Source organism: Emys orbicularis, chromosome 1 (genome assembly GCF_028017835.1).
Source record: "Emys orbicularis isolate rEmyOrb1 chromosome 1, rEmyOrb1.hap1, whole genome shotgun sequence".
Classification (NCBI taxonomy): Eukaryota; Metazoa; Chordata; order Testudines; family Emydidae; genus Emys; species Emys orbicularis.
The window spans coordinates 41,481,713-41,507,674 of NC_088683.1; the positions used below are offsets into that span (position 1 = coordinate 41,481,713).

Below are 25,962 nucleotides of genomic sequence, written 5' to 3' on the forward strand. Positions count from 1 at the left end.
ATTTTCAAGACAATTAGCATTGAGTTTGTAAATAAGATAACATAGCATAATCTATAATACTTCCACCAACAAACTCCATTTTTCCTACTGGTGATCTATACAGTATTATCATGTGAAAAATATACAAAATCTCCCTGGAAAAGGTGAACTTACATTAACAAGATACTTTACAGCCACTGCTACAATGTTTAAGTGGCTGGGTTGTGGTAAGGCACTAGATTACTGAACTGAGGTAAATTTTTATAGATCTGTGTTATGCAAGCCTTCTGTACGTACACAGTTGATTCCAGTAAAGTGTCAAGGGTGTAGTGAGAAATTTATCGATGCACATATTCATAACCTAGAAATAGGAACAGTCTCAGAGCTTCTGGTGTCTTTATTGCCCCAGCTTTTGAAAGTGAGGTAAATTCTTTCCCTGCTAACTAAAGAAAGTAATGTTTTAATGTAAGCTATCCAACCTTACACAAATATTAGCCACAAGGCATTTAAGGCTGTTAGATTTCCTACTCCTCTCATAGTACTATTTCTCCAGAGTCTATCCTTTGCAAATAGACTAGTCATGGAAGCATCCTTTTAACAAGGAAAAAAAATTTAAAAGTCACTCTTGTTTTATAGAGAAAATTATACCTGCATTGCACTATTAGTAAGTCACAATGTAAGTAATATTATTCAGTAACCGCTATTTCCATTGAGGACTATGATAAAAACTGAATTTGTATACACTTCCCACTGTCAATTCAGTTTAAGAAGCTATGTACTTATAAATTAATCAAAATGACACTTTTGGGACTCTGATTTAGCTGGTGTTTCACAGTATTAGTACTAGAACCACATCTGTCCCTCTTTAGGTGCTAGTATAAATTAGACAAATATGAACAAAAATAGGAAATCCACTTTCTGGAATTTAGCAAATTGGTACTGTTAAAGGCTATTTACTCATAGCATTCAGTCATCTTCTAGTAAAAAGAAAGTGTTAGCTACAGACAGTCTTCCATGCCTTATGAAAAAAAATATTGTATTTACAACTTTGTAATATGAGCAATGTTGTAACTTATCCGTTTGTCCTTGTTGCTATGCGGATATATGGGTCTTCGCATGTGCTTCTTGGACCTCCTTGACCATCAGAATTCTGGTCAACATCTGCTCCATCACATCCACTTTCACAGGCTGAGCAGAGTACCAGATAGGACTGTTTGGTGCCACGACCGGTTCAGGGACCAGATAGAAGGTATCACTTGGCCCTTTGACACCTTGGGGGCTATAAGGAAAGTTTAAATTATACCAAGCAACACACTACTTAGTTATACTCCTTTTAATAGTAAAATTAGCATTGACTTTCTTCTTTATTATGTAATAAGATATATTTGCTCCCACACATAAAAAGTTGCTAGCTTTAGGCATTCCTCTTTGAATTAGCAGTGATCCACTCTTGCCAAACTCAGAATGGAATAGGTGTTTGTTGTGGTGTGAAGCCCAAGTATTAAATGAGGGAAGTCAATCATTATAGAAGAGAAAATCTTTCCCTGTGAACTGCTAAAGTTGTTATAGCTAGTTTGATGAAACATTGTTGAAAGCCATCAAATGTTTAAAACTAGTGTAGAAAATAAGTCCTTAGAGCCTTACCATTTAAAGCAATAGAAGTCATACAGTTTTATGGGGCACTGCAAAGGGTTGTCTGGGTTTTCAGGTTGTTCCACATAAGTCTCATCTGCAAATCAAAAAAGAGGCAAATAGTGTGCAGTAAGTTCACAACACAGCATTTAGTTTCAATAAAGTATTTTTACAGATGAAAGTTTTTGATCAATAGTACACCTCTACCCCGATATAACGCGACCCAATATAACATGAATTCGGATATAACGCGGTAAAGCAGTACTCCGGGGGGGCGGGACTGCGCACTCCGGTGGATCAAAGCAAGTTCAATATAACGCGGTTTCGCCTATAAAGCGGTAAGATTTTTTGGCTCCCGAGGACAGCGTTATATCGAGGTAGAGGTGTACTATTTTAAACAGTCTTATTTCAATGTGGCTCCTTTAAATAAAGTGTTTTTATAGCAGCTGAATATTTCAACAACAGGCACACCACTGTTGTAGTATAGAGAAACTTACTGCTCTTGCCAGTGTCTGACCTAGTCTGTGGATAAATGACTTACAGCTTAGGAAAATAAAGCCAATCTGGTATGTTGTACTAGCAGATAAATGTTAGCCATACTGATCATTAGCATGCACAATTGTATCATAGGAAACAGAGGGTGAAGCTCATGCAACAGTAAAGTACTTCCTGCAGACAGTGGCAGCTAAAAACATGTAGCTATAAAAACGTATACGGTGAGTTGTATGGCTGACCTAAAACATAAGGATTTAACCTAATAAAAAACAAACTGTTCATGTAAAAAGTTATTTACCAGTGATGAGTTTTCTGAATATATGAGGTGAAATCCTGACCTCAGTGACGTCAACGACAAAAGTCCTATTGATTTCAATGGGGCTAGGATTTCATTCATTGTGTCTGCAGAACCCCATCATAGGTTTTGCAGATCCAGTCTAAAGCAGCAGGGCCGGCTTTAGGCACCGCGGGGCCCGAGTCGAAGGAGCTGCCGCCGAAGTCCCACCACTGTCTTCAGCGGCACCTCAATCGCTGCCGCGGAGGAAGGACCCTCCACCAAAATGCCGCCGAAGACAGCGGCAACGATTGAGCTGCTGACGACAACCATGCCGGAACTTGGGCGGCAGCTCAATCGGCTGCCAGTGGCTTCGGCGGCACTTCCTCCGCAGCGGCGATTGAGCTGCCGCCAAAGACAGTGGCGGGACTTCGGCGGCAGCTCCTTCAGGACGTTGCGGGGTCCAATTCCAGGGAATCGGCTGAATCGCCCTAAAGCCGGCCCTGTAAGCAGTCTGACTTTATGGGCATACGTTCACCTCTCTGAAAATCCACTAAAACAACCAATGACTGTATGAGAGATTGCTTCCTAAATTACTTGATTTTGCAAAGCCTTTTCAAAAATTACATATGCTTTTTGGGCTAGGAATCATTTTAAAATGCTTTGTGCGCACACACACACACACACACACACACAGTGTATAAGAGACAGGAATTTTCCCTTGCAATCAGCTCAATGGCTCCAGGAGCTGGATCACTAGGATTGATGCCATTTCACTAGCCTAGTGAATGCCTGGGCATCGTGGAAGGGACTGATTTGTAAACAGGTAAAAATTCTGTTGCACGTCTTGGTGGGTAGTGTTTAGCTTCCACTGGATAAGTAGAGAAAGTGTCATTCCCCAAAGTGGCAGAAGGGGAAAGGAGATGAGGGGGAGAAAGAGAAGAGGCAATACTGTCAGCCTTTCTAAGGACTCCAAATCCTCCATTCTTCTAAGTAAATCCTATACAATTTTCTTGGATGAAATCCTATTTATTTGTAAACTATATTTAAAAAAAAAAGTTGCTTTAGACCCTCTGGAAACCAAGTCATGGCCTCAATTCAGCACTTTAGGAGTAGCTGCAACCCTACTACTCAAACTCATTTTCATTAAGAACTCGAAGTGCTTAAACTTAAGTGGTTAGCATTCTTTACTGTAGTAGACGGGATGCATACTGGTTTATATTAAAGTAGCACTGAGAGGCCTCAAGCAGCATTGCAGCCCCAGGCAAACAAAAAATATGGGTCCCTGCCTCAATTTAAGACAAGCCGGGAGGCAGCTCAGTGGTTTGAGCATTGGCCTGCTAAACCCAGGGTTGTGAGTTCAATCCTTGAGGGGGCCACTTAGGGATCTGGGGCAAAAATCTGTCTGGGGATTGGTCCTGCTTTTGAGCAGGGGGTTGGACTAGATGACCTCCTGAGGTCCCTTCCATCCCTGATAGTCTATGATTCTAAGTGACCATCAAGCAACCTGAAAGAAATGCCAATAAGATCACATGGTAACATAGGGAAGCTGTGCAAGTTATTCTCACAAAGCATATAAGAGGGTGCCTCAAACTTTTGCAGCATAAAGAAACTGTTATGGAATGCCACGCTGTTCAATACTTGCAGAAGTGACCCAAAAGAATAAAATATGCATCTAGCCTTTCTGGAGACCAACTCTATTCAGAAAAGTTATAGCAACCACTGTTTAATGCTCTTATAGAGTCTGAATGTACCCTCTCATTCTATAATTTAGGAATCACCTCAAGAGTTCATCTGTGCATGCACAGTCCTCTCGGGGGTGGGGGCAGGGATTTCATTTGAGCATATGTCTGATGCTATTTCTTTAAGCAGCCTATGCCTTATGGCTGCAGAGAAGATACTGAACCATTATGTATGTACGTAAGGTAGATCTGTAGTAACTGGAGAATGAAGCCAATCACTTGACAGTTCAGAGCACAGAATGAGTTGTAGTTTGTTAAACTTCCAGATAGGCTAGTTCCATGACCCGCAACCATTTTGGAAAGTGGCTAGGACAATAGCCTGCCAGTATGCTGAAGACAAAAATCCTCTCCCCTACGGAACGTCAATGTGAACTCCGCACACAGGTTGAGGACAGGTTATGGCTTTAAGGAGAGAGAAACACACTCTGAAGAGAGCAGATATGCTCCACCAAGGCAGAGGTGTGTGCGCATGTTTGTAAATTAGGAGGGGTTCAGGGAGCAAGGAAACAGCCCAAGCATTTTGAGAGTAACTGATCTAAAATATACATAGCTTAATGCCCCCTGTGAAACAAATCCTATATCTGGGTTTCTAAAAGAACCAGATGTAGAAAAGATGCAAAAAGAAACACAAACATGCAAGGAGAGAAGAGAAAGGAAATAGGGAGACAGCTTTAATAAAAGTTAGAAAAATTGCCAAAAACATGAAAGTTGGAATTTTTAAGAATACCCTGTACTTAGTGCTGGCCTACCTTTGCTCTAATTGATTTCAGTGGGTGCAGAGTTAGGCCAATGCTGAGTGCATTTGAGGGTCCCAACTTAGATGTGCATCACTAGGGGTGGGGAATACAATCTAAAGCTCCAGGCCTGAGACTGACTCTACACAGGCAAACCCCTGCTTCCCTAAAGAACCCCACGGACTTAAATGGGGCTATGCACAGTAGGAGGGGTTCACCTACACAGTTATCTCTGCTGGAACAGAGTCTAAGCATATATGTACACTAACAGCAGTGCTCAGATTCCAAACAAATTGCCAAGAAGGCTTTTTTTGTCATGTTCTTCACAATCTTAGTGGCAAACAATGGCACACAATCATTTTAAAGGTTATTATCCTAGTCTAATGAGTTCAAACCTTTTCGTCCTCCAAGAATCTGTCCATAAAGCCTCAGGAATCGTATTATAGAACATTTGTCCTTTCCGATGCCTGTATTTTTCCTGGTCTGCTTCAGTATTTTGGAAAAGGCTAGCTGTGCATGCTGCTCCACAGTTTTCAATATGAAATACCTACTCACATACAAGAGAAAAACAAATTATAACTCAGTTTTGGGGAGAGAGAGAGAGAGAGAGAGAGAGTTGGCAGACTGGGCAGGGAGTACTTAATTTTTTTTTTTTTTAAGTGAGTAGAAATATTTTTTTAAAGGCTTTCCAGATTCTCGATAAAAAGTATAGCTTTGGACTGTGGACCAAATTCTGACCTGTTATACTTGTGTAAACCCAGAGTAATTGGATTCAATATTACTGTTTTATGGCACAGCAAGAATTCAGAATATAATCCTACCTGTTCAAAGTCACATTCTGACTTCAACTAATTATTTGAGCTCATCTAGACCCCACATCAAATTTCAGAAAGGTCCCTTCTGCATTGTGCCAAAATCAGAAATGAGGGCAGAGAGCTGAAACATTCCTTAAGACCTCACTATACAGGTGTTTCCTTTTGGACGTTAATCTATGGACTTGATTCTGGAAGTAACTTTACTCACATGAATAGTCCCAGCAAAGCGAGTATTTGCGGGATCCGATATTATATTAGAAAACATCACTTAATCCTGCAAAGACTTATGCACATGCTGAATTTTACACATTGTGAGTAGTGTCACTGAGGTTTCTGCTGGATTGGGACTTTAGTGAAAACAAGGGTTGTTTGAGATCTTACTCCGCTTGTAGTATACTCCTAATTTGGTTACCAAGGAGTCTTAAGCAACATTATAAAGAATCTTTAATAGCAAATAATCAGCTCTGCCTTCCACCACCATAAATAAAAGGAACATAAATCAACAAGAAAGAGAAACAGGAAGACAGACTAAAAAATAATTTTAACAACCCAAAATCAGATTCTCCATCTGAGAGCTATTTATTATGGCATAGTAAATAGAATAATCTTTCAAAATAAACCCATTCTGAATGCTTCTAACTTTTTTTGTTTGGGGAAGGGGAGGAAGATTAAAATATTGATACACTTTTGGGTAGTTAAAGGCTCTTAGTGTACATCTACATAGGGATACAACATTTACAGCTGGACCACATCAGCTGAATTGGGCTCCAGGGCTGAAAATATCACAGTGTAGATGTTGGGGCTTGGGCTGGAGCCTGAGCTCTGGGACCCTGCGAAGGGGATGGTCCCAGGACTCGAGGTCCAGCCTGAGACTGAACATCTACACAGCGATTATTAGCTCCGCAGCCTGAGTCCATGAGCCCGAGTCAACTGACCTAGGCTAACCAGATCTTTAATCCCTGTGTAGACATACCCTCCAGCTCTTATTCAACAAAGCATTTAAGTATGTGCTTGAAGCTAAGCACATGGTTAAAACCATAATCCAAAGCCAACAGAACTCAAGGGGAGTCTTTCCATTTACTTCATTGGACTTTGCATCGGTACTTAAGTGCTTTGAAGAACGGGGACCTTAATTTTTAGCTTAATGACAGATCAAAGGTGCGTAGGAATGCACATCCTATTCTGATGTTATTTAATTCCAATCTGTTTAAAATCATTACACACCAAAATTCATTTCAACTATAAAAAGAGTAATGCTGTCTTTTATAAGATTGCAAAATAAAGTTTATACACCTCTACCTCAATATAACGCTGTCCTCGGGAGCCAAAAAAATCTTACCGTGTTATAGGTGAAACCGCGTTATATCGAACTTGCTTTGATCCACCGGAGTGCACAGCCCTACTCCCCTGGAGCACTGCTTTACCGCGTTATATCGGGTCGTGTTATATCGGGGTAAAGGTGTATAAAAGTTTGTTTTTTGGCAAAACATTTAAGTCTCTATACCCCCTAATATTTGGACACATCTTGTAATTAATGTTAATATTGTTTTGTGTTTTTGTTGATTCTGGTGCAGAAAGAAAAACTATTAAAAAACTAGGAATGGTATTTCTTTGTTAACTGCAGCAACAGAGGAAAAATACAAAAAACTTGCTTTGCACAGAACAGTGATTTTTTTTTTTATTAAAAAGTAAAGGCACTACCAAATATTTTAAGAGAGAGGATATTATTTACCAGGTAATTTTAAAAGGAAGTCAAATTCAGACCAACATGATTTGAAACAGTTACTTTAAAACTTTAGTAAATGTTTATCTTAATGCTTTTGTCAACGCACATCCTCAGAAGAGTCAAAGATCATCTTGTAATATAATTAAGCACAAATAGCGTGTGGTCAAGAAGAATCATTGATTTATGTCTAAATATTCTGAAGTTATTTATAAGATAGATTCTTTCTCTGTATAAAACTATTTATACAAAGGAAGAATAAGTCAACATGTATTATAGGATTTCTTGATTCCAACCTGTTTTTAGAAAGTTAAATTCCAATTTGAGATGAACAATTCAATACCAATGTAATTAAGTAAATTAAAATTCTAAATTATACAATTAGGGTAAGCAAGTGGGGGGGGGGAAGAGGAGGGAGGGAAGTGTAATAGCTTAAGACCACTAATTCAGGGTAATCCACTGGCGGGCCGGGAGACATTTTGCTGATGTTGACTGTCCGCAGGCACAGCCCCCCACAGCTCCCAGTGGCCACGGTTCGCCGTTCCCAGCCAATGGGAGCTTCAGGAAGCAGCAGTCAGCACGTACCTGCGGCCTGCCGCTTCCCGCAGCTCCCATTGGCCGGGAACGGCGAACTGTGGCCACTGGGAGCTGCGGGGGGCCGTGCCTGCGGACGGTCAATGTAAACAAAACGTCTTGTGGCCCGCCAGCGGATTACCTAATGGGCTGTGTGCCAAAGGTTTCCGACCCCTGCACCAATGAATAATATATTACCTTCCAACTGTGTTTTATTTGCAATGTATACATAGTTTGCTTGGCATTTAAAATGGGGCTTTCATTGGAAACAATATTAATGGATGTTCAGAAACTGACAGCACAAGAAAAGAAATAATACCAAGTTATTAAGAATTTACATAAGCAGCATACAGGGATTGTATCTTATAAGACTCAGTAATGAGTCCTACAGTGGTTTTTACATGAATATTGTTTGTGGTTGTGAAAATAACCAACATGATAGTTCTGTTGTAAAGAAAAGTATAAAAAAAAGAGAAAATGAATTATAGAAGTATGATAAGAGGTTTGTCTTTCAGTACCTAGCTTATGAAAAATCAGATAGATTTATTTTCCCTGATTACTCATAACGACTACTTCTAACATGTACTATCCACTCCCCACCCGTCAGTTCACCATGTGCACTAAACATCAAGAGATAATGAGAATTTGAGCAAAACCCAAATAGTAAGCATTAAAGCATTTGGCAAGCATTAAAGTATATTTACCAATTCATCTGTTTGGTATGCAGGGGACAGGAGGAGTTTGGGAAATCTTTTTCAGCAAGTTACAAAAACTAAGCCATTTGGTAGGCTACATGGACTCAGACATGAAAGACTTTTATATAAAACATTCTTACTTAGTGTTGAAATACATCAGTGTGAACAGGAGAGTAGCAGGAGAATGTGCTCCAAGTTGTTTGCAGTCCCATAACATTTCCTCCATGATACAACTAGACAGAATATACCCTGGAAAACAAATATTGATACAAATAAATTCATTTCAGAACATACTAGTCAAGTACAGACTTCATTTCTCCTCCAACGTTTCTCCACTTACCAGAGGGGCTCACTCTTGGACACCATCCCTTCATCACTCCATGAAGTCTTTCCAAAAACTTCACATAATAAAGATCAGCAAAAATGTTGTCAATTCTGTCATTGTCAAACATATACTATGAATAAAAAAAGAAAGATGTGGGTAGGATAATAACTGAAATGAAAGCTCTGTGTTACTAGACCTCATTTTATAATGAAGTTAGTTAACCTCTGTATGTCTCAACCATAAAATGGCTCAGAATGTAAACTCTACAAAAACATAACTCAGTACAGAAGAACAGGAACATCAGTAAATCTTCATCATTTCACACTAACATTTTCCCTAATGGAGTGGCCTAGCATGTTGGAATTTAAATGATTCATTGTAAAAAAATAATAATCCCATGTTTTAAATGAATCACTGACAAAGTTCTACTGACTCTTGCATGAGAGAGCAATTTCCCTAAACTAGTACATTTTTAAAAACTGGATTTTAAGTTTGTTCTATTTAAATTATTACTGGGGGGGAGGGGGGAGGAGAAATGAAACAAGTCTCTCTTCCACCCAAATAGCCTGTCTCAATAATGCCTGCGACATGCATACATCAACTTACTTCATTTAGACTTTAGTCGTCTGAACAAGAATAAACTGGAAAGTGAGTTTTGCAAGAACACAGTGAATTCAGAAACACTTCAAGAATATAAAGCTCATTAGTCCTATTGATCAGGTATCAGCAATACAGGTATTTAAGACTTATTGGAAGAGGGTTCAAATTTACTATCACTGGCCTGGTCTACACTAACAAAATTAATACCTATATTCTAACAGTTCAGCTGATTGCTGTTAACACTACCTGCACCTATGCTCTATTTATTTTATAGGCTAACTCCTGCTCCACACTAAGTTCCCTTAGCAACACATCTTGAAGGATGGACTAAACAACAAGCTGTGGGTATCCCCCCCCCAAACTATTTTGGATCTCTTATCATGAAAGCTTTAGTATGCAGAGTATTGAGGAATCCTATTATGCCTCAGAAAGCCCCAATTGTGCCCTTCCCCAAACCCCTCTAATTCCAGCCCCCACCACCCTTAGGTTCAAAACTAAAAACTTCCACTGTTTAATTCTATATTTTAACAAATTATTTTATGGGATTGCACAGAACACATTACATTCTGCATTAGTGACACTGTTTCAGGAAAGGGAATATATGCTTTTTCAACTCGGCATGAGTAGCTACAATCAGCTCTCAGATTTTCTTTGGCAACTGTCTCTCATGGGTTACCTCCTGAAGGGGAAAACGGCACTTTTCATGTAAGATCTAATTCTCTGTGTATAGTAGGAGTCCAACAGTCATTCAACAGCATTTTATGTTTACCTTTTGAATACAAAGAAATAAATAATACAACATGTCTGCTTCATAAGAGGAACCATCTTCCTTTCTAGCTTCTTTGGTCATTAGGCACAGCCCATAATTCAGTTCTGCTATTGGCACTGAAAGGACATCTTCCCTAAAAGTCATTGGTTTTCTTCCTATAATGTGAAAAGAGCATATTTAAGCCAGGTTATTTTTCTCCTGTTATTTGTCAAGTTAGCATAAACCTTTCTTCTCTCGAATAAATGTGCCATTTCAATGAAGAGGAAATCTTGCATGTTTTTTTAATGCTGAGAAGTTTGGGGTTTTTTTTATAAGTGACAAACCACTACATAACCAAGTACACTCCTAGAAAAAAGCTCTGGTACTGTTTCTGGAAACTGCTATAGGTTGAAATATTCTGAATGAGCAGTTTACAACTAAGGCTCTGTGTAAACTGCATTGTATTTGGTATTGAATCACAACAGCTTCAGGGGTAAGTGTTGGAATTTCACGGAATACCAGAACATGCACGGTTGCGGAGTTCCCGCCCCTGCTGAACTGCTGCAATTTTTCCAAGCAGGCATCCCAGCTTCCACCTCCCAGCTGAGGCAGAGGCTGCTTATGGGGAGTTAAGTGGGCTGATCCCATCCTGGGGAGGGCAGGTAAGTGGCAGGCCAGTCCCACTCTAGGGAGTGGGCATGGCAGGCCCCTGGGGCAGGGTGTGTGTCACCACATGGCGCCATCCATTCATCCATCCCAGCTCTGGCCTCCCTCACACACATGCTTGTGCTCCAAGCGGAAAATCCCTCTCAGCGCCTGCAGTATCTCCCCTCAGCCTACCATGGACTGCTGTGGAGTGGGCTAGGCTAGGCCAGGATCTCCTAATCCCCATGCATTGTCAGCACCTTCCCTGTCTCTCTGCTGGCCAGACAGGAAGTAGCAGTGGCAGGCTGGGCGAGAGCTGGGCCACCAGCTAGCACCACATGATGAGACATCTCAACCTCCAACCCCCAACTGCAGCAGCTGTATCAGCCCAATACTCTGATTTTTCCAACAGAGGGGAGGCAGAAACAGAGATGCCTCCGTCCGCCTCCCCGCAGTTGCAAAAGTCACAGTATTGGGCTAATCTCACCATTTCTGTGCAGTCTGTGAAATTGTGATTTACACAGAGCCTTATTTTATAACGAATAGCCTAATTTTGCAACCCTTAATCATGGATTTCAATGGGACGACTTGGGGAGAAAGATACTATTGAACAAAAATCAGGCCCTGAATCTTTAGATGACATATAAGGACATCTCTTTTTTTCAGTGAACGGTGAAAAATAAATTAAAAATCATACTTCCAAATCCCTGAGGGTTTTTTCCAGCATCTTTCCATACATCCTCATTTTTCATTTGTGCCCAGTTCTTCCAGAAATTAGCTCCTTCTTCTGGTTTGAGTTTGCAAGGAAGATATAAATCATTCTGTATCTGCAAGTGTGGCAGTGATTGAGAATCCTGTGTAACCAGAAGGAAAAAAAAGAAGACAGCCATGAGAAAAAAGAAGTTTGGTATTATAGGCAAAGAAAGATTATAACCTTAAGTATATCCTGATATTGTACTTAACAATATTTAAATTCTCTTAGAATTTCCATTATAAATTGTATAATCTCAGCAGTTTTACAACCTGCTTTTAGATATGCAAAACAAGATTATCCTTCTCCAAAATGCTTTACAATACTATCTGGCAATATTGAGGCCTCGTTTCAAGTCTTTTGGGCCACTATTTTGAAAAATACGTTGTCAGCGATTAGGGGAGTTTATTTAAATTTTGAAGGCAGAGAAAGGGTTTTTAGAAGTTGATGTCTTTAGGTTTAAAGCTTTACTATTTTGCAGCAGTTATTGAATCTGTGGCATAACAATACATTGAACAAAAGCCAAATGCTGAAGCATGTGCAGGACATTGCCTTTAGGAAGTAGGCCTTATTATGCACAGACATGGACCTCTGCTTAACAGATTCCAGTAAAGTGATTTCAAGTCAAATTTATTTATTTATTTTTCAATTTATAAAGATAAATATTTAAGAGGGCCCATCCCAGGTCTGTGCACTCTGCCATTATTTAATCTTGTAGAATTTGTGTAATCCCTATCCCAAACAGCTTCATTTGTTTACAAAAACAGCAGTCTCCAAACAAAATCTGATACCTTAAACCAGGGGTCGGCACCCTGGCGGGCCAGGCCAGCTTTATTTACCTGCTGACGCGCCAGGTTCGGACGATCGCAGCCCCCACTGGCCGCGGTTCGCCGTCCTGGGCCAATGGGGGCGGTGAGAAGCGGCGCGGGCGAGCGATGTGCTGGCTGCGGCTTCTCGCCGCCCCCATTGGCTCGGGACGGCGAACCGCGGCCAGTGGGGGCCGCGATCGGCCGAACCTGCCGCGTCAGCAGGTAAATAAAACTGGCCCGGCCCGCCAGGGTGCTTACCCTGGCGAGCCGCGTGCCGAACGTTGCCAACCCCTGCCTTAAACCATATCCCTTGCCACCTGCCTGTATCAGAAGCTCCCAGCATGTCCTGAAGAACAAATTAGAGATATTTCTAACCAAAAGGAGACAGGGAGAGTGAGCTGCAAAGCCAAGGAACCCACAATGGGAATGCTACACTAACCATTCTTTTATGTTATGGGTACTTGATCTCAAGTGCCTCCACTGACTACATCTTTGGCAGTATCGCACAGAGAGGCAGTCTCTCAAGTAGGCGAGTCCCAGGTCATTTAGCATAATAGTAATTGGTTACAGCATCAAACCCGAACAGAATGGTGCCACTGAAAGAAGCTTCAGAAAGAACAAAAGTCAGCTGCCCGTATTCTAAGTCTGATGGACCATTAAACAGCTAACCGGTTACTGTCAACCTCTTGGTATCAATTCAAGGTATTGGTGACCATCTTTAAAGGTCTGAGTAGTCTGGAACCCAGCAACTTGAGAGTGTCCCACTTTATACCCAGCCAGAGCTATCTAAGAGCATTCCAGGTGATCTTGTTAGTGTAGAGAGATGTTTGTAGAATATTGTAATTTAGAGACATTCCCTCATAAGGGACAGTATTATGAACATAGGAATTTGGAGATGTGCTTTGGAGGTGCGGGGGCGGGGGGGGGAAAGAGACACACCAGATGGCTGTGTGCAGCAGTTCACCACAGAAGCTCTCCAGTTTGTTTTAATAAAAGTTTTATTCCTTTCTCGTGCATTTGGTTTGTTTAATGACCCCCATGATTGTTACATGTTGTCAGAAGAGCCAAATGAGAAGGAAACTGCAGTCATCTTGACGTTAACTCCTGTGTTTGCAATGGAAAGCAGAGGCAAAGGGGGGCACCAGAGAAGCACTAGGCACAGAAGCTTTTGCATGTATTTGGTGAGTACAATAGTAGCTTGACTAGCTTAAAAAGGAGGACAGAGAAAGCCAAAAATGGATGTGTTGCAACCTTCTTCCAGTCTGCAAATGTCAGTCAATGCTGCAGAGAACTGGAAAAAATTCAGAGATTTGAATTGTATTTAGTAGCCATAGAGGCGGGGGGGGGGAGAGTGATAACATGAAATCATCTATCTTTTTGCATGTTGCTGTGGAGGAAGCATTGGCTATTTATAACAACTAAGTTTGAAGAAGGTGAAAGAGTGAAATTAAATAAAATACTGATTAAATTTGAGGAACATTGCATGCGAAAAACAAATGAAACCTTTGAGAGAGACGAATTTTTTACATGCATGCAAAAAACTGATGACACCATAGACAGAGCGATATATCACAGAATTAAGGAAACTCAGTAAAACCTGTAACTTTAATGATCTGACAGAGACAGAATCATTTGTGGCATTGAAGACTATGTGTTAAAACTTTAGAAAAAGCTCTCCAAACATGCAGGGCAGCAGAAACTGTGAAAGCACAAGCCAAAGGGCTGAAGGGGTTATCCATGTACTGAGAACAAAAGAATATAGCCAGAATAGGTCAAATCAAAGAGTGGAACCACTTGCTATGAAAACCACTGCTGGGTGGGTACAGGCGGCCTTGTGGAAGGTGTGGATCACAGCATGACCCCAGTGTGTTGCCTTTGGAAAACTGTCACAAATGTGGGGAAAATAATCATTTTGCAAAATGCTGAAGATCCGAAATGCAGAGAAGTCAAGCACATCCAGTTCCACGAAGGCCTTATCAGAAGGTAGGCACTGACTTATTTACCTGGCAATCAAAGGATTATTTAAATAGTCACAGATCATTATTCTCTGTATCCAGATATTTGCACACTGCACAGTACTAATAGTAAATCTGTGATAGCCTGCATGAAGGGAATCTTCTCCAGACATGGAATTCCAGATTAAGTCTTTAGTGATAATGGGCTGCAATTTTCCAGTGCAGATTTTGGGCAATTTGCCATAGATTGGGATTTTCATCACAAAACATCAAGTCCAAACTACCCCCAATCAAATGGACTTGTGGAAAGGTCTATAGGGACAGTAAAGAACCTTATGAAAAAGACTTTTGACAGTGGGGGTGATTTGTATAAGGCATTACTGGTTTACTGAAGTACATCCCTGGAGAACGGCTTTCCTCCAGCTCAGCTGTTAATGAGAAGAAGGATCAGATTTAATTTACCAATTTCTGATAACTTGCTGAAATCGCATAACAATGAAACCATATGGAATATGAAAAAATCAGAAGTGGAAGCAGAAATATTATTTTAAAAACAGGGCCCGTGATCTCCCATCTCTTAATCCAGGTGATAAAGAGTGTGCCTGAGAAATCACACCTCTAATCCTTGGGGCCAAAGGGGTATCGTTAAAGAACAGCTGCATCCAAGGTCTTATGTAGTCAGGACAGACCAGGGGACACATTTCAATGTAATCAAAGGGATCTACAAGAAATCCCAGAAATTTCCAACACATTGACAGCTGACGTGGACTCTGGTTTCCCATCTGACTGATTCTTTGTCATCAATGCTCAAAGAAACGAGAGAACAACTCAGATGCTCATGAAAGGCTGATACTGAGAAGATCAGAGTGAGAGATTAAAGTCCTAAAAGACTAAGGCTGTGTCTACACTACGCAGCTTTTAGCGACAGCGCTGGGTCGCTACAGCCGTGTCACTAAAAGGCACACAATGTAGCCGCTGTTTGTCAGCTCTCCTGCCGACAAACAACTTCCATCCCCAAAAAGCGGCATTAGCGTTGTCGGCAGGAGAGTGCTCCTGCCAACAGAGCACTGTTCACACTGGCGCTTGTCATCGGTAAAACTTTTGTCTTTCGGGGTGCGTGTGTGTGTGTTTTTAAACACCTCTGAAAGAAAAGTTTTGTCATTCAGTTGCCAGTGTAGACAGCCTCAGAGAGACTTGCTAACCTGCCTGGATAGGGAGATTTGAGGAAAGTGAGTGGTAAAGACTCACTGAAGAGTGATGTGCTGGTAACCTCTCCGCTCTAGGTACTTGACACATTGGGTTTATGGAAATGTACTAGATGGATTGAGAATGTGTTATTGGAAAGTGGCTAGCTGTTTATATATAAAAGAGTTAATTTGTTTTTCTTTAAGAGGGAAGATGTAGAGATATGTTTGTAGAAGATTATAATTTAGAGATGCTTCCTCATAAGGGATAGTATTATGAATATAGGAATTTGGAGTTGTGCCCTGGAAGCAGGGGTTAGGACCACCAGGGCTGAGTGCAGCAGCTCACCACAGAAGCTCTCCAGTTTTATTAAAAGTTTTATTCCTTTCACATTCATTTGGTTTGTTTAATGAACCCCAAGATCATTACAGTTAGTTCCTGGAGTTTAATTCTGCAGGACTAGCAGGGGAGTTCTCTGTAGAGGGTCTTCACCTTTGGAACTCATTCCCCAGCCTAGAGTCTAAGTCTGGCAGCCTTCAGAGCACAAGCTAAAAGCACTCATTTTTTGGTTTTAGTACTTGATAAAGTTTTCATCTGTGTTATTATAGGGGTTGCCACCAGATCCCCTATCTTTAGGCTGGGGAACATTTTATATTATCCATTTTGTTACTTAACCACATGATAAAATTTGTTTTTCACCCTTTCTTGAAGTTCAAGGCAATTGCATACAAAACGTCAATTACTCAAAAAACTAGGAAATGCCAGGTTGCCTCAGGAACCTTAGTTCTGCCCCCCACCCCAGGTATATGCATTATACTATTATGTAATTGGGGGGGGGGGGAGGCAGAACTAAAGCTGCAGAGGCAACCATATATCTGGCATTTCCCAGCTTTTGAGTGCTTGACTTTGCAACCTAAATAATGTTCTTTTAATATAGTTTTTGTGGGCAATAGTATTTAAAGGTGTCAGTAGCATTGTATTGCTTATTATTATTTTGTATCACATTGCTTGCCAAAGCAATGAGTACTCTAGAAGCTAAGAAAGATTATTCTAAAGACTTACGTTTTTGTAATTAAAAAAAAATTTGAACCTCCAGATCAGGAACAATTCAATTGTTATTCAGTTGTCTCAGTTTTATTATGATTACCCACTGCAGACACACTGTATGAGCCTCTAAAAATAGTGGGCTTCTTTATCTATCTATCTATCTATATATTAGTACTGCCTTTTACTTGAGCTTTTTTTCTGGGGAGTGGGGAAGAGTGAGATTGCAAAATAATCCTTTTATAAAGAAGATATTGTTTCAATTTCTATACAGTTTCGATTGATGTAGCTTAGAATACATTTTGTTTCCATGTTAGCACAAAATTAGTTTACCAAGAGAGTCAGTCCATGAGCTAGGGAGGAGATGGAGACCAGTTTTAAAGAGGAGACAGTTCACAGAAGAAGAAAGCTCCCAGTGCAAAGGGTGGCAAGTGAAAATGCAACCTCTAGCTAGAGAGAGTCACAGCAAGAGCACAGAGATAAACAAAATGAGTGAGAAGTACTGTAAATGGAGCAGGAATCAAAGAGGTAGAGTGTGGAATTAACGAGTTCATAGGAATATGAATAAAAGGATTACTTGAAATGGATGGGGAGATATGCAGGACTACTAACTGTCATCTTTAACCTATCATTTAAATCAGCTTCTGTACCAAATGACTGGAGGATAGCTAATGTGACGCCAATTTTTAAAAAGGATTCCAGAGGTGATCCCGGCAATTACAGGCCAGTAAGCCTGACTTCAGTACCAGGGAAACTGGTTGAAACTATAGTGAAGACCAAAATTGTCGGACACAAATGAACATAAATTTGTTGAGGAATAGTCAACATGTTTTTTGTAAAGGGAAATCATGCCTCACCGATCTACTAGAATTCTTTGAGGCGGTCAACAAGCATGTGGACAAGTGGGATCCAGTGGATATAGTGTATTTAGATTTTCAGAAAGCCTTTGAAAAGGTCCCTCACCAAAGGCTCTTAAGCAAAGTAAGCAGTCATGGGATAAGAAGGAAGGTTCTCTCATGGATTGGTAATTGTTAAAAGATAGGAAACAAAGGGTAGGAATAAATATCTGTTTTCAGAATGGAGAGGGGTAAATAGTGGTGTCCCCCAGGGGTCTGTACTAGGACCAGTCCTATTCAACATATTCATAAATGATCTGGAAAAAGGGGTAAACAGTGAGGTGGCAAAATGTGCAGATGATACAAAACTACTCAAGATAGATAAGTCCCAGGCAGACTGCAAAGAGCTACAAAAGGATCTCTCAAAACTGGGTGACTTGGCAACAAAATGGCAAATGAAATTCAATGTTGATAAATGCAAAGTAATGCACATTGGAAAACATAATCCCAACTATACATATAAAATGGTGAGGTCTTTGTTAGCTGTTACCACTCAAGAAAAGATCTTGGAGTCATTGTGGATAGTTGTCTGAAAACATCCACTCTATGTGCAGCCGCAGTCAAAAAAGAAAACAATGTTGGGAATCATTAAGAAAGGAATAGATAATAAAGACAGAAAATATCATATTGCCTCTATATAAATCCATGGTATGCCCACATCTTGAACACTGCATGCAGATGTGGTCGCCCCATCTCAAAAAAGATATATTGGACTTAGAAAAGGTTCAGAAAAAGGCAACAAAAATGATTAAGGGAATGGAACAGCTGCTGTATGAGGAGAGATTAATAAGACTTGGACTTTTCAGCTTGGAAAAGAGACGACTAAGGAGGGATATGATAGAGGTCTATAAAATCATGACTGTGTGGAGAAAGTAAATAAGGAAGTGTTATTTACTCCTTCTCATAACACAAGAATTAGGGGCCACCAAATGAAATTAATAGGCAGCAGGTTTAAAAACAAAAAAAAGTAAGTTTTTTTTCCACACAACACACAGTCAACCTTTGGAACTCTTTGCCAGAGGATGTTGTGGAGGCCAAGACTATAACAGGGTTCAAAAAAGAACTAGATAAATAACTAGAGGATAGGTCCATGAACGACTATTAGCCAGGATGGGCAGGGATGGTGTCCCTAGCCTCTGTTTGCCAGAAGCTAGGAATGGGTGACAGGGGATGGATCACTTGATGATTACCTGTTCTGTTTATTCCCTCTAGGGCACCTGGCATTGGCCATTGTTGGAAGACAGGATATGGGTGGATGGACCTTTGGTCTGATCCAGTATGGCCGTTCTTATGTTCTTATGAAAAGCCACAATGAAGTGTAAGGCTTCTTATTAGGGAACCTTAATGGTAAGAAGGAAGATAAAAGTTGGGGGAGGTTAGTATGGGAGAAGAGAAGAGTTCAGTCTGCAAGGAGAAAACAAGGAAAAAGAAAGGAAGGAAAAGAATTTCTCCCTCATCACCACAAACAGGAGAAAAGAAGAGAAACGACTTTCCCAACCTTTACTGACCTCACTTCAGTGCTCTCGCCTGCCCTGTCTGATCTTTAATGACTAGTTAACATATCTAGAGCTAACTAGAACATGCTTGCTATTTACTGCTTCAATTTCTCCACTTTGCTATTTGGAAGAGGTAATTCTTTCAACCTGCTGTTTATATTAACTTCCAGGAGACCAGTGGAGCCACTAAAAAACATAACACTGCATGAAAGAGTGACAAATCAGGTGCTATTTTTAATGCTATTGTCTGAGGAACCTGCAGGAGCAGTTGTAGAGTGAAACAAGTGGTGATCCTTGAGGAACACGAACTTGTTAAGTAATGTGAAATGATATAGTTCAATAATCATCTCCATTAATTACTGAAATATAGCACTGCACATTAAGAGACCTCACTGCACAGCTGCAAAACAATACTTACAACAAACATGACTCTGCTGGTACAGCACAGTTCACTTTAACATAAGGCAGCTAAGGAAGGCTCCTCAGGCAACATCAAAAAGATGATTCAGAGATCTTGTGTGCAGATGAATCTCAAAATAGTTGTTTCAGTAGCTACAGTGATCATCTGGAAAATAAAACAAGGCCCTATTAAGGAAAGCTTATTAGTTTCACTAATAAATTTGTAAAGATGTAATATCAAATCATTCAGATTCACTTGTCTCCTTTTTTGTTTGGTCTTCGCTTTCTTTAATGAGGCATTGCTGGTTTAAAACAATTTTTTTTAAAATGTAGGGAAATATTTTTTTTGTAAACATTCAAATACATAAACTGAAATAGATTACAATTGCAATGTACTTTTTGCCATATGTGTTGGTTACTTTTTACCTCTCAGCTAGAACAAAATGAGGCCGTATGGGAAGTTTCTGCCTGAAGACAACTACTTGGTAAAGGAATGTAAGAAATGATTCATCGGGGTAAGGAAGGTGGCAACAGACAGAGCCTGACTGCTGTGAGGGATACAGCACTAGTTTAAATCTATGTATTTTCCACCAATCGTTATGTTTTGTATCTGTACATTAAGATTTAAGTTATAAACACAATGAATTAATTTTTCCCCATCGCTCAGGAAGTACACACTTCGGAAGAGGAGGCAATACACACACAATCTGTCTTCTCTCCCTGCATCAACTTTGCACCATATAAAGGGGCTCAGGTTTCTATTTTGTACCATACCTACTGAACTAGGTTATTTAATCCTTGCATTATTGTTTTAGAAGGACTGCAGTGTTGGATCTAAACAGTGGAAAAAATAATCAGTCCAGGAGTCACATACTCTTAAAAAACAAAACAAATAAAAACCTATGCACAAGTGTTTATATAATATGAAACAAATGTTAGCTGTAAATATTTTAAGTGTTTACAATATCCAATATATATTCAATAGATTCCAACATGGGAGTCCAAGATTCTTTCACACCCAGTATAGTCTTAATGCACGAAGTCTTAGTGACATACATGGACAGGGGGTAATGCAAGACCCTCTCTAGATATCATAAACCCCACTGTGGAGCCACACAACAAGGAGTAACGAGTGGGGCGGCATGGCTGCTCCTGGAGGAATAGGCTGTTCATGGCAGGCTGCCCAATTTGCACATCCAATCCCACACAAGTTGTCTGAGGTTGCAGCAGATGCTAGACCAGCCCACACGTGAAGCCTCCTTGCAAGTTTGGCGAAGTTCCCTCCCCCCACCCCAAAAAAATTGCTCTAGTTGTCTGAGAAGAGTAAAGTTCATACTGTATATTCAGTATGTATTCATACTTAGCATAAACAAGCTGTGTTGATGCAAGTTAATGCTTATTCAAATAAATTCAGTATTAGTTTGAAAACACGGGGGGGGGGAAAGAGATTTTCAAATACACAAATAGAAATGAGGGGCACAACTCTCACTAAATCTCAATAGGGGCTGGCCATCAAACTACACTTTGTGCCTTTGCAAAAAATATTTATCACAATCAAAAATATTTGAGTATGTCAGTATATGAACGTTTATGAAGGATAATGTTTAATGACCACTAGAATAAGAGTTTGTTAATATAGTTGTGTAAAATATAACAGACTTACTAAGTAATAGAAAAAGGGTGGTACGTATACTTGTATTTCAGCAAATCATTTAAAAAACTGTATCATGATAAAGTATATGGATAAATATTAGGGCTGCTGATTAATCGCAGTTAACTTATGCAATTAACTAAAAAAAATGAATCGCGATTAATCGTAGTTTTAATCGCACTGTTAAAAAATAGAATACCAATTGGAATGTATTAAATATTTTGGATGTTTTTCTACATTTTTAAATATATTGATTTCAATTACAACACAGAATACAAGGTGTACAGTACTCACTTTATATTATTTTATGACAAATATTTGCACTGTAAAAATGATGAGAGAAATAGTATTTTTCAATTCACCTCAAATACCATAGCGCAATCTCTTCATCGTGAAAGTGCAAAAAAAAATGTAGATTTGTTTTTGTTACAGAACTGTTTTGTTTTTGAGTGCAATGTAACATTTTAGAGCCTACAAGTCCACTCAGTCCTTCTTGTTCAGCCAATTGCTAAGAAAAACAAGTTTGTTTACATTTACGGGAGATAATGCTGCCCGCTTCTTATATACAATGTCACCTGAAAGTGAGAACAGACTTTCGCATAGCACTTTTGTAGCTGGCACTGCAAGGGATTTACGTGCCAGATATGCTAAGCATTCGTATGCCCCTTCATGCTTTGGCCACCATTCCAGAGGACATGCTTCCATGCTGATGATGCTTGTTAAAAAAAATAATGCGTTAATTAAATTTGTGACTGAACTCCTTGGGGGAGAATTGTACATCTCCTGCCTCTGGGTTTTACCCACCTTCTGCCATATATTTCATGTTATAGCAGTCTTGGATGATGATCCAGCATGTTGTTCGTTTTAAGAACACTTTCACTGCAAATTTGACAAAACGCAAAGAAGGTACCAATGTGAGATTTCTAAAGATAGCTACAGCACTCGACCCAAGATTTAAGAATCTGAAGTGCCTTCTAAAAATCTGATCAGTACTGGGTGTGAAGCATGCTTTCAGAAGTTTTAAAAGAGCAACACTCTGATGTGGAAACTACAGAGCCCGAACCACCAAAAAAGACAATCAACCTTCTGCTGGTGGCATCTGACTCCGATGATGAAAATGAACAATGCGTTGGTGTGCTCTGCTTTAGATTGTTATCAAGCAGAACCCATTATCAGCATGGAAGCATGTCCTCTGGAATGATGGTTGAAGCATCTTTAGTGCATCTGGCACGTAAATATCTTGCAACGCTGGCTACAACAGTTTCATGCAAACGCCTGTTCTCACTTTCAGGTGACATTGTAAACAAGAAGTGGACAGCGTTATCTCCTGCAAATGTAAACAAACTTGTCTGTCTGAGTGATTGACTGAGCAAGAAGTAGGACTGAGTGGACTTGTAGGCTCCAAAGTTTTACATTGTTTTATTTTTGAATGCAGTTATTTTTTGTACATAATTCTACATTTGTAAGTTCAACTTTCATGATAAAGAGATTGCACTACAGTACTTGTATTAAGTGAATTGAAAAATACAATTTTTTATTTTTACAGTGCAAATATTTATATTTTTATTATAAAGTGAGCACTGTACATTTGGTATTCTATGTTGTAATTGAAATCAATATATTTGAAAATGTGAAAAACATCCAAAAATGTTCATATAAATAGTTTTCTATTAATTTTTTTTAATTGCACAATTAATCACAATTAATTTTTTTAATCGCTTGACAGCCCTAATAAATATCAATTAAATAAAAATACCACATCTTGGATTAGAGATGGATTGACAAACAGGAAACAGAGAAAAGTCCTAACTGGCAAGACCTCCACATGGTAAACTATCATGTGGTTGTCATTGAAACCCATATCTGATCTAAAAGAAGAACAACATGGATCACTCATTCTATACAACCAGACTTCTTCTAAAATGAGGAAAGAGTAATTCTCTAGGGTAACCTCCAAATCTGGCAAGTAGACGTTTTTTAACCTTCACTATACTGATGTATGGCTTAAAAAAAAAAGTGATCAGGTTACACAGTTCTTAACACTTAGTTTGAAAGAGAAACACAGACCTCTCCTTTTAATAATATTTACATTCTTTAATATTAGTATTACCATTGTGCCTAGATCATTTCATTGCTACACTGGTGTATCCCTCTGCAATCCCCTTATTTATTTATAACTTTTTCAAAACGTTTGGGTGCTACAACAACGAAATTAGGACTATAAACGACTCCTATTACAGCCCTTGTCCATTTCTGTCCCAAAACAATGTTACCATAATCCCACAATTTTAGGTTTACATTCAGCTACATTTTAAGGGGGGCAGGGGAGAGAAGGGAGGAGAAGACCAAGTTTAAAACAAATATGGTTGGTTAGTGTTGTTCATGCAGTCAGCTAAATTAAGGTTTGTAAACAAATATTGTGCTAGTTTTGCCAAGAAAATTAAGACAAACTTTCTCCTTACAACATATCTGTAGTCAAACAAGATTTTTAATTAAAGGACACACAGGTTTTGGCCAAGTTACTTCACAATATATAATATGTACTGTAATTATTGCTTTTTGGTACGGTTCATACCAGAACTAAGATAATAGAGAATTCTTTGGTCATACTCAGAAGTAGGGGCAGTTGCCTGAATGAGAAATCTTTTTCTACAATTTATACGTTGTAGAATCACAGTTTTATTAGACATAGTCCCAAAGCCATAGTTTTGACAAGGATCCCTAGTTTCTTAAAAACAAAACCACACCCACAACTTGGTCTGCCCTCATTGAGACCTGTGCAGTGCAACTGGGGTTCAATACGAGCATGGGGCCATGGAGCTGCATGCAGGCACAAGACCATCCACCTGAAGCATCTTGCCTAAATTTGTTATAAGGTAGAATGAACAAAAATCTACATAGGTACATTTCAAATTTTTGGACAAATATGCCCTGATGGTGTAAAAGTTTTATCTTTTAACATGGTAATATCCTATCAATAGGGAAGTTTGATTATTAGAGTACATTATGCAATGACAAACAGGAAACGCTAATTTTGCAATGTTTAATATTGTATCTCTGAAGCCTGTTCAGTAATTATTTATACTTGTTAAACTCTTCAGGAAGTTTTTGTGCATGTACATTTTAGGCAGATGAAAGGCAGCTAAAGCTTCAAACTAACTATCTTGGTCTCGATACATAATCCCACCTGAACTCACCTTCACCTGAGAAGGAGTTAATACGAGTAATAGGAAACCCAGCTTGGAGAAGCAGAAAGGTCTAGGATTGGACCCAGAGAAGTCACAAACACACATCCCACCACAGAGCTTCATATTTGTGCTTACCTGCATCTGTTGTTCATCCCAGTATTCAGCTGATTGATACATCCTCTTTCCACTCTGTACAGCGAGAGGAAGGTGCATATTTCCATTCTTATTTACACACTCCACTGGGAAACAGGGTGTGCTAGGAACGGGACTCTCCTGAATACTCTTTCTAGCTTCTGAAACAGATTGAATATTATCCTTGCTTTCTTCTAACTTAATGCTAGTCATATTCATAGCCATTTCACCAATCTGAATAATACCACAGGCATCCCGATAAACAGGGGTATTCACCATATTCTGAGCTTCAGGGCAAATTGCATGAGTAGGACAAACTGCCCATGATTCTACATCTGGCAGATGGCCATTTGTTCCTGTAGCAGGTGCAAGTCCATACAGTTGATTGCTATCTACTGTTAGCAGTTCTTGAAGAGAATTGTAAGCCTGCTGTTGGGTACTGGTAGGCATTGTTAGTACAGTAATAGGTATATTCTGCAGAGCACCTTGACTATTACTGTAGTTCTCTTCTAGTGACATCTCAATTTTCCTTTTCTTCATAGGTTGAGAAATACATGACAGTCTTCTTTCACATACAGAGGTTGATGTATTAAATTGCCCTTCAGGGGAGGGCTGAGCGTCTATCTGCAGTTGTACTTGTTTGAACAAATGATTTTGCTGCATTTCTATTTGATGGCCTTGTTGAGATGGTATATGGCACACTTGAATATTCTGCTGCTCCAGTGGTCCACAGTAGCTTAGTGCTGGATGTTGGAGATGTGATGTAACTGGATGCACTAACTCTAACAAAGGCCCTGCTACATCGGTGCTGCCCATGTATATATAATGATTTCCTTGTTGGTATACCGAGACTGGAGAATGCACAAACTGCTGTACTTCTTCTGGTCCTTGACTACTTAATGAGTCTAGAAATACTTTCATGTGATGTTGAGATATTGAATGGGCTTTCATACTTTGGTGATCTTCATACTGGATGGAATGATACATCCTTTTGAGAACTGAAAAAATCATGCAAATAATATGTTTAAACTAGAGCAACTGTAGAAGAATAGAAAGCAAAATTCTCTGACACTCACCTAAACTAGTTTGGTTGCTCTTCATTCAATAGCATTAATGAGCATTACTGCATGTTTGGACTAGGTACCTACATATTTAGGATGTTCTAAAGAAGCATAAGTCACAAACTCCTCAAACCCCTGAAAGGAAGACAGCCTGGCTGCACTTAGCTACTTTCCTATGTACATTGCTCCCTATAAGCTTTTGCTACTTTATATTTGCGTAAGAGTACGAACACAGAAAACAACTGAAATTATTTAGTGCCTGATCGCCATATGGATATCCACATGGAACCCCAGTGAAATCAATGGAGGTTTATGTGCATGGAGCTCACAGCAGGATCAATGCCTTAGTTTTCAATTTTTCTGCTACAAAAAAAGTGTATAGAAAACAGTTTATAGGTTCATCTTTATATATCTG

The 25,962-nt window shown here is 39.5% G+C and overlaps 1 protein-coding gene across 1 annotated transcript; it reads right to left on the bottom strand.

Annotated features, from left to right (window-relative positions):
- Positions 1-1,071: 1,071 nt before the first annotated feature.
- On the bottom strand, positions 1,072-25,473 carry LOC135892953 (transcriptional regulator QRICH1-like). The gene is made up of 8 exons (XM_065420729.1): positions 24,490-25,473; positions 11,678-11,834; positions 10,357-10,511; positions 9,003-9,117; positions 8,803-8,911; positions 5,252-5,403; positions 1,624-1,708; positions 1,072-1,258 (listed from the first exon to the last, which is right to left on the bottom strand). The coding sequence occupies exons 1-8, from the start codon at positions 25,471-25,473 to the stop codon at positions 1,072-1,074; spliced, it is 1,944 nt and encodes a 647-aa protein (XP_065276801.1).
- Between the last annotated feature and the right edge of the window lie 489 nt (positions 25,474-25,962).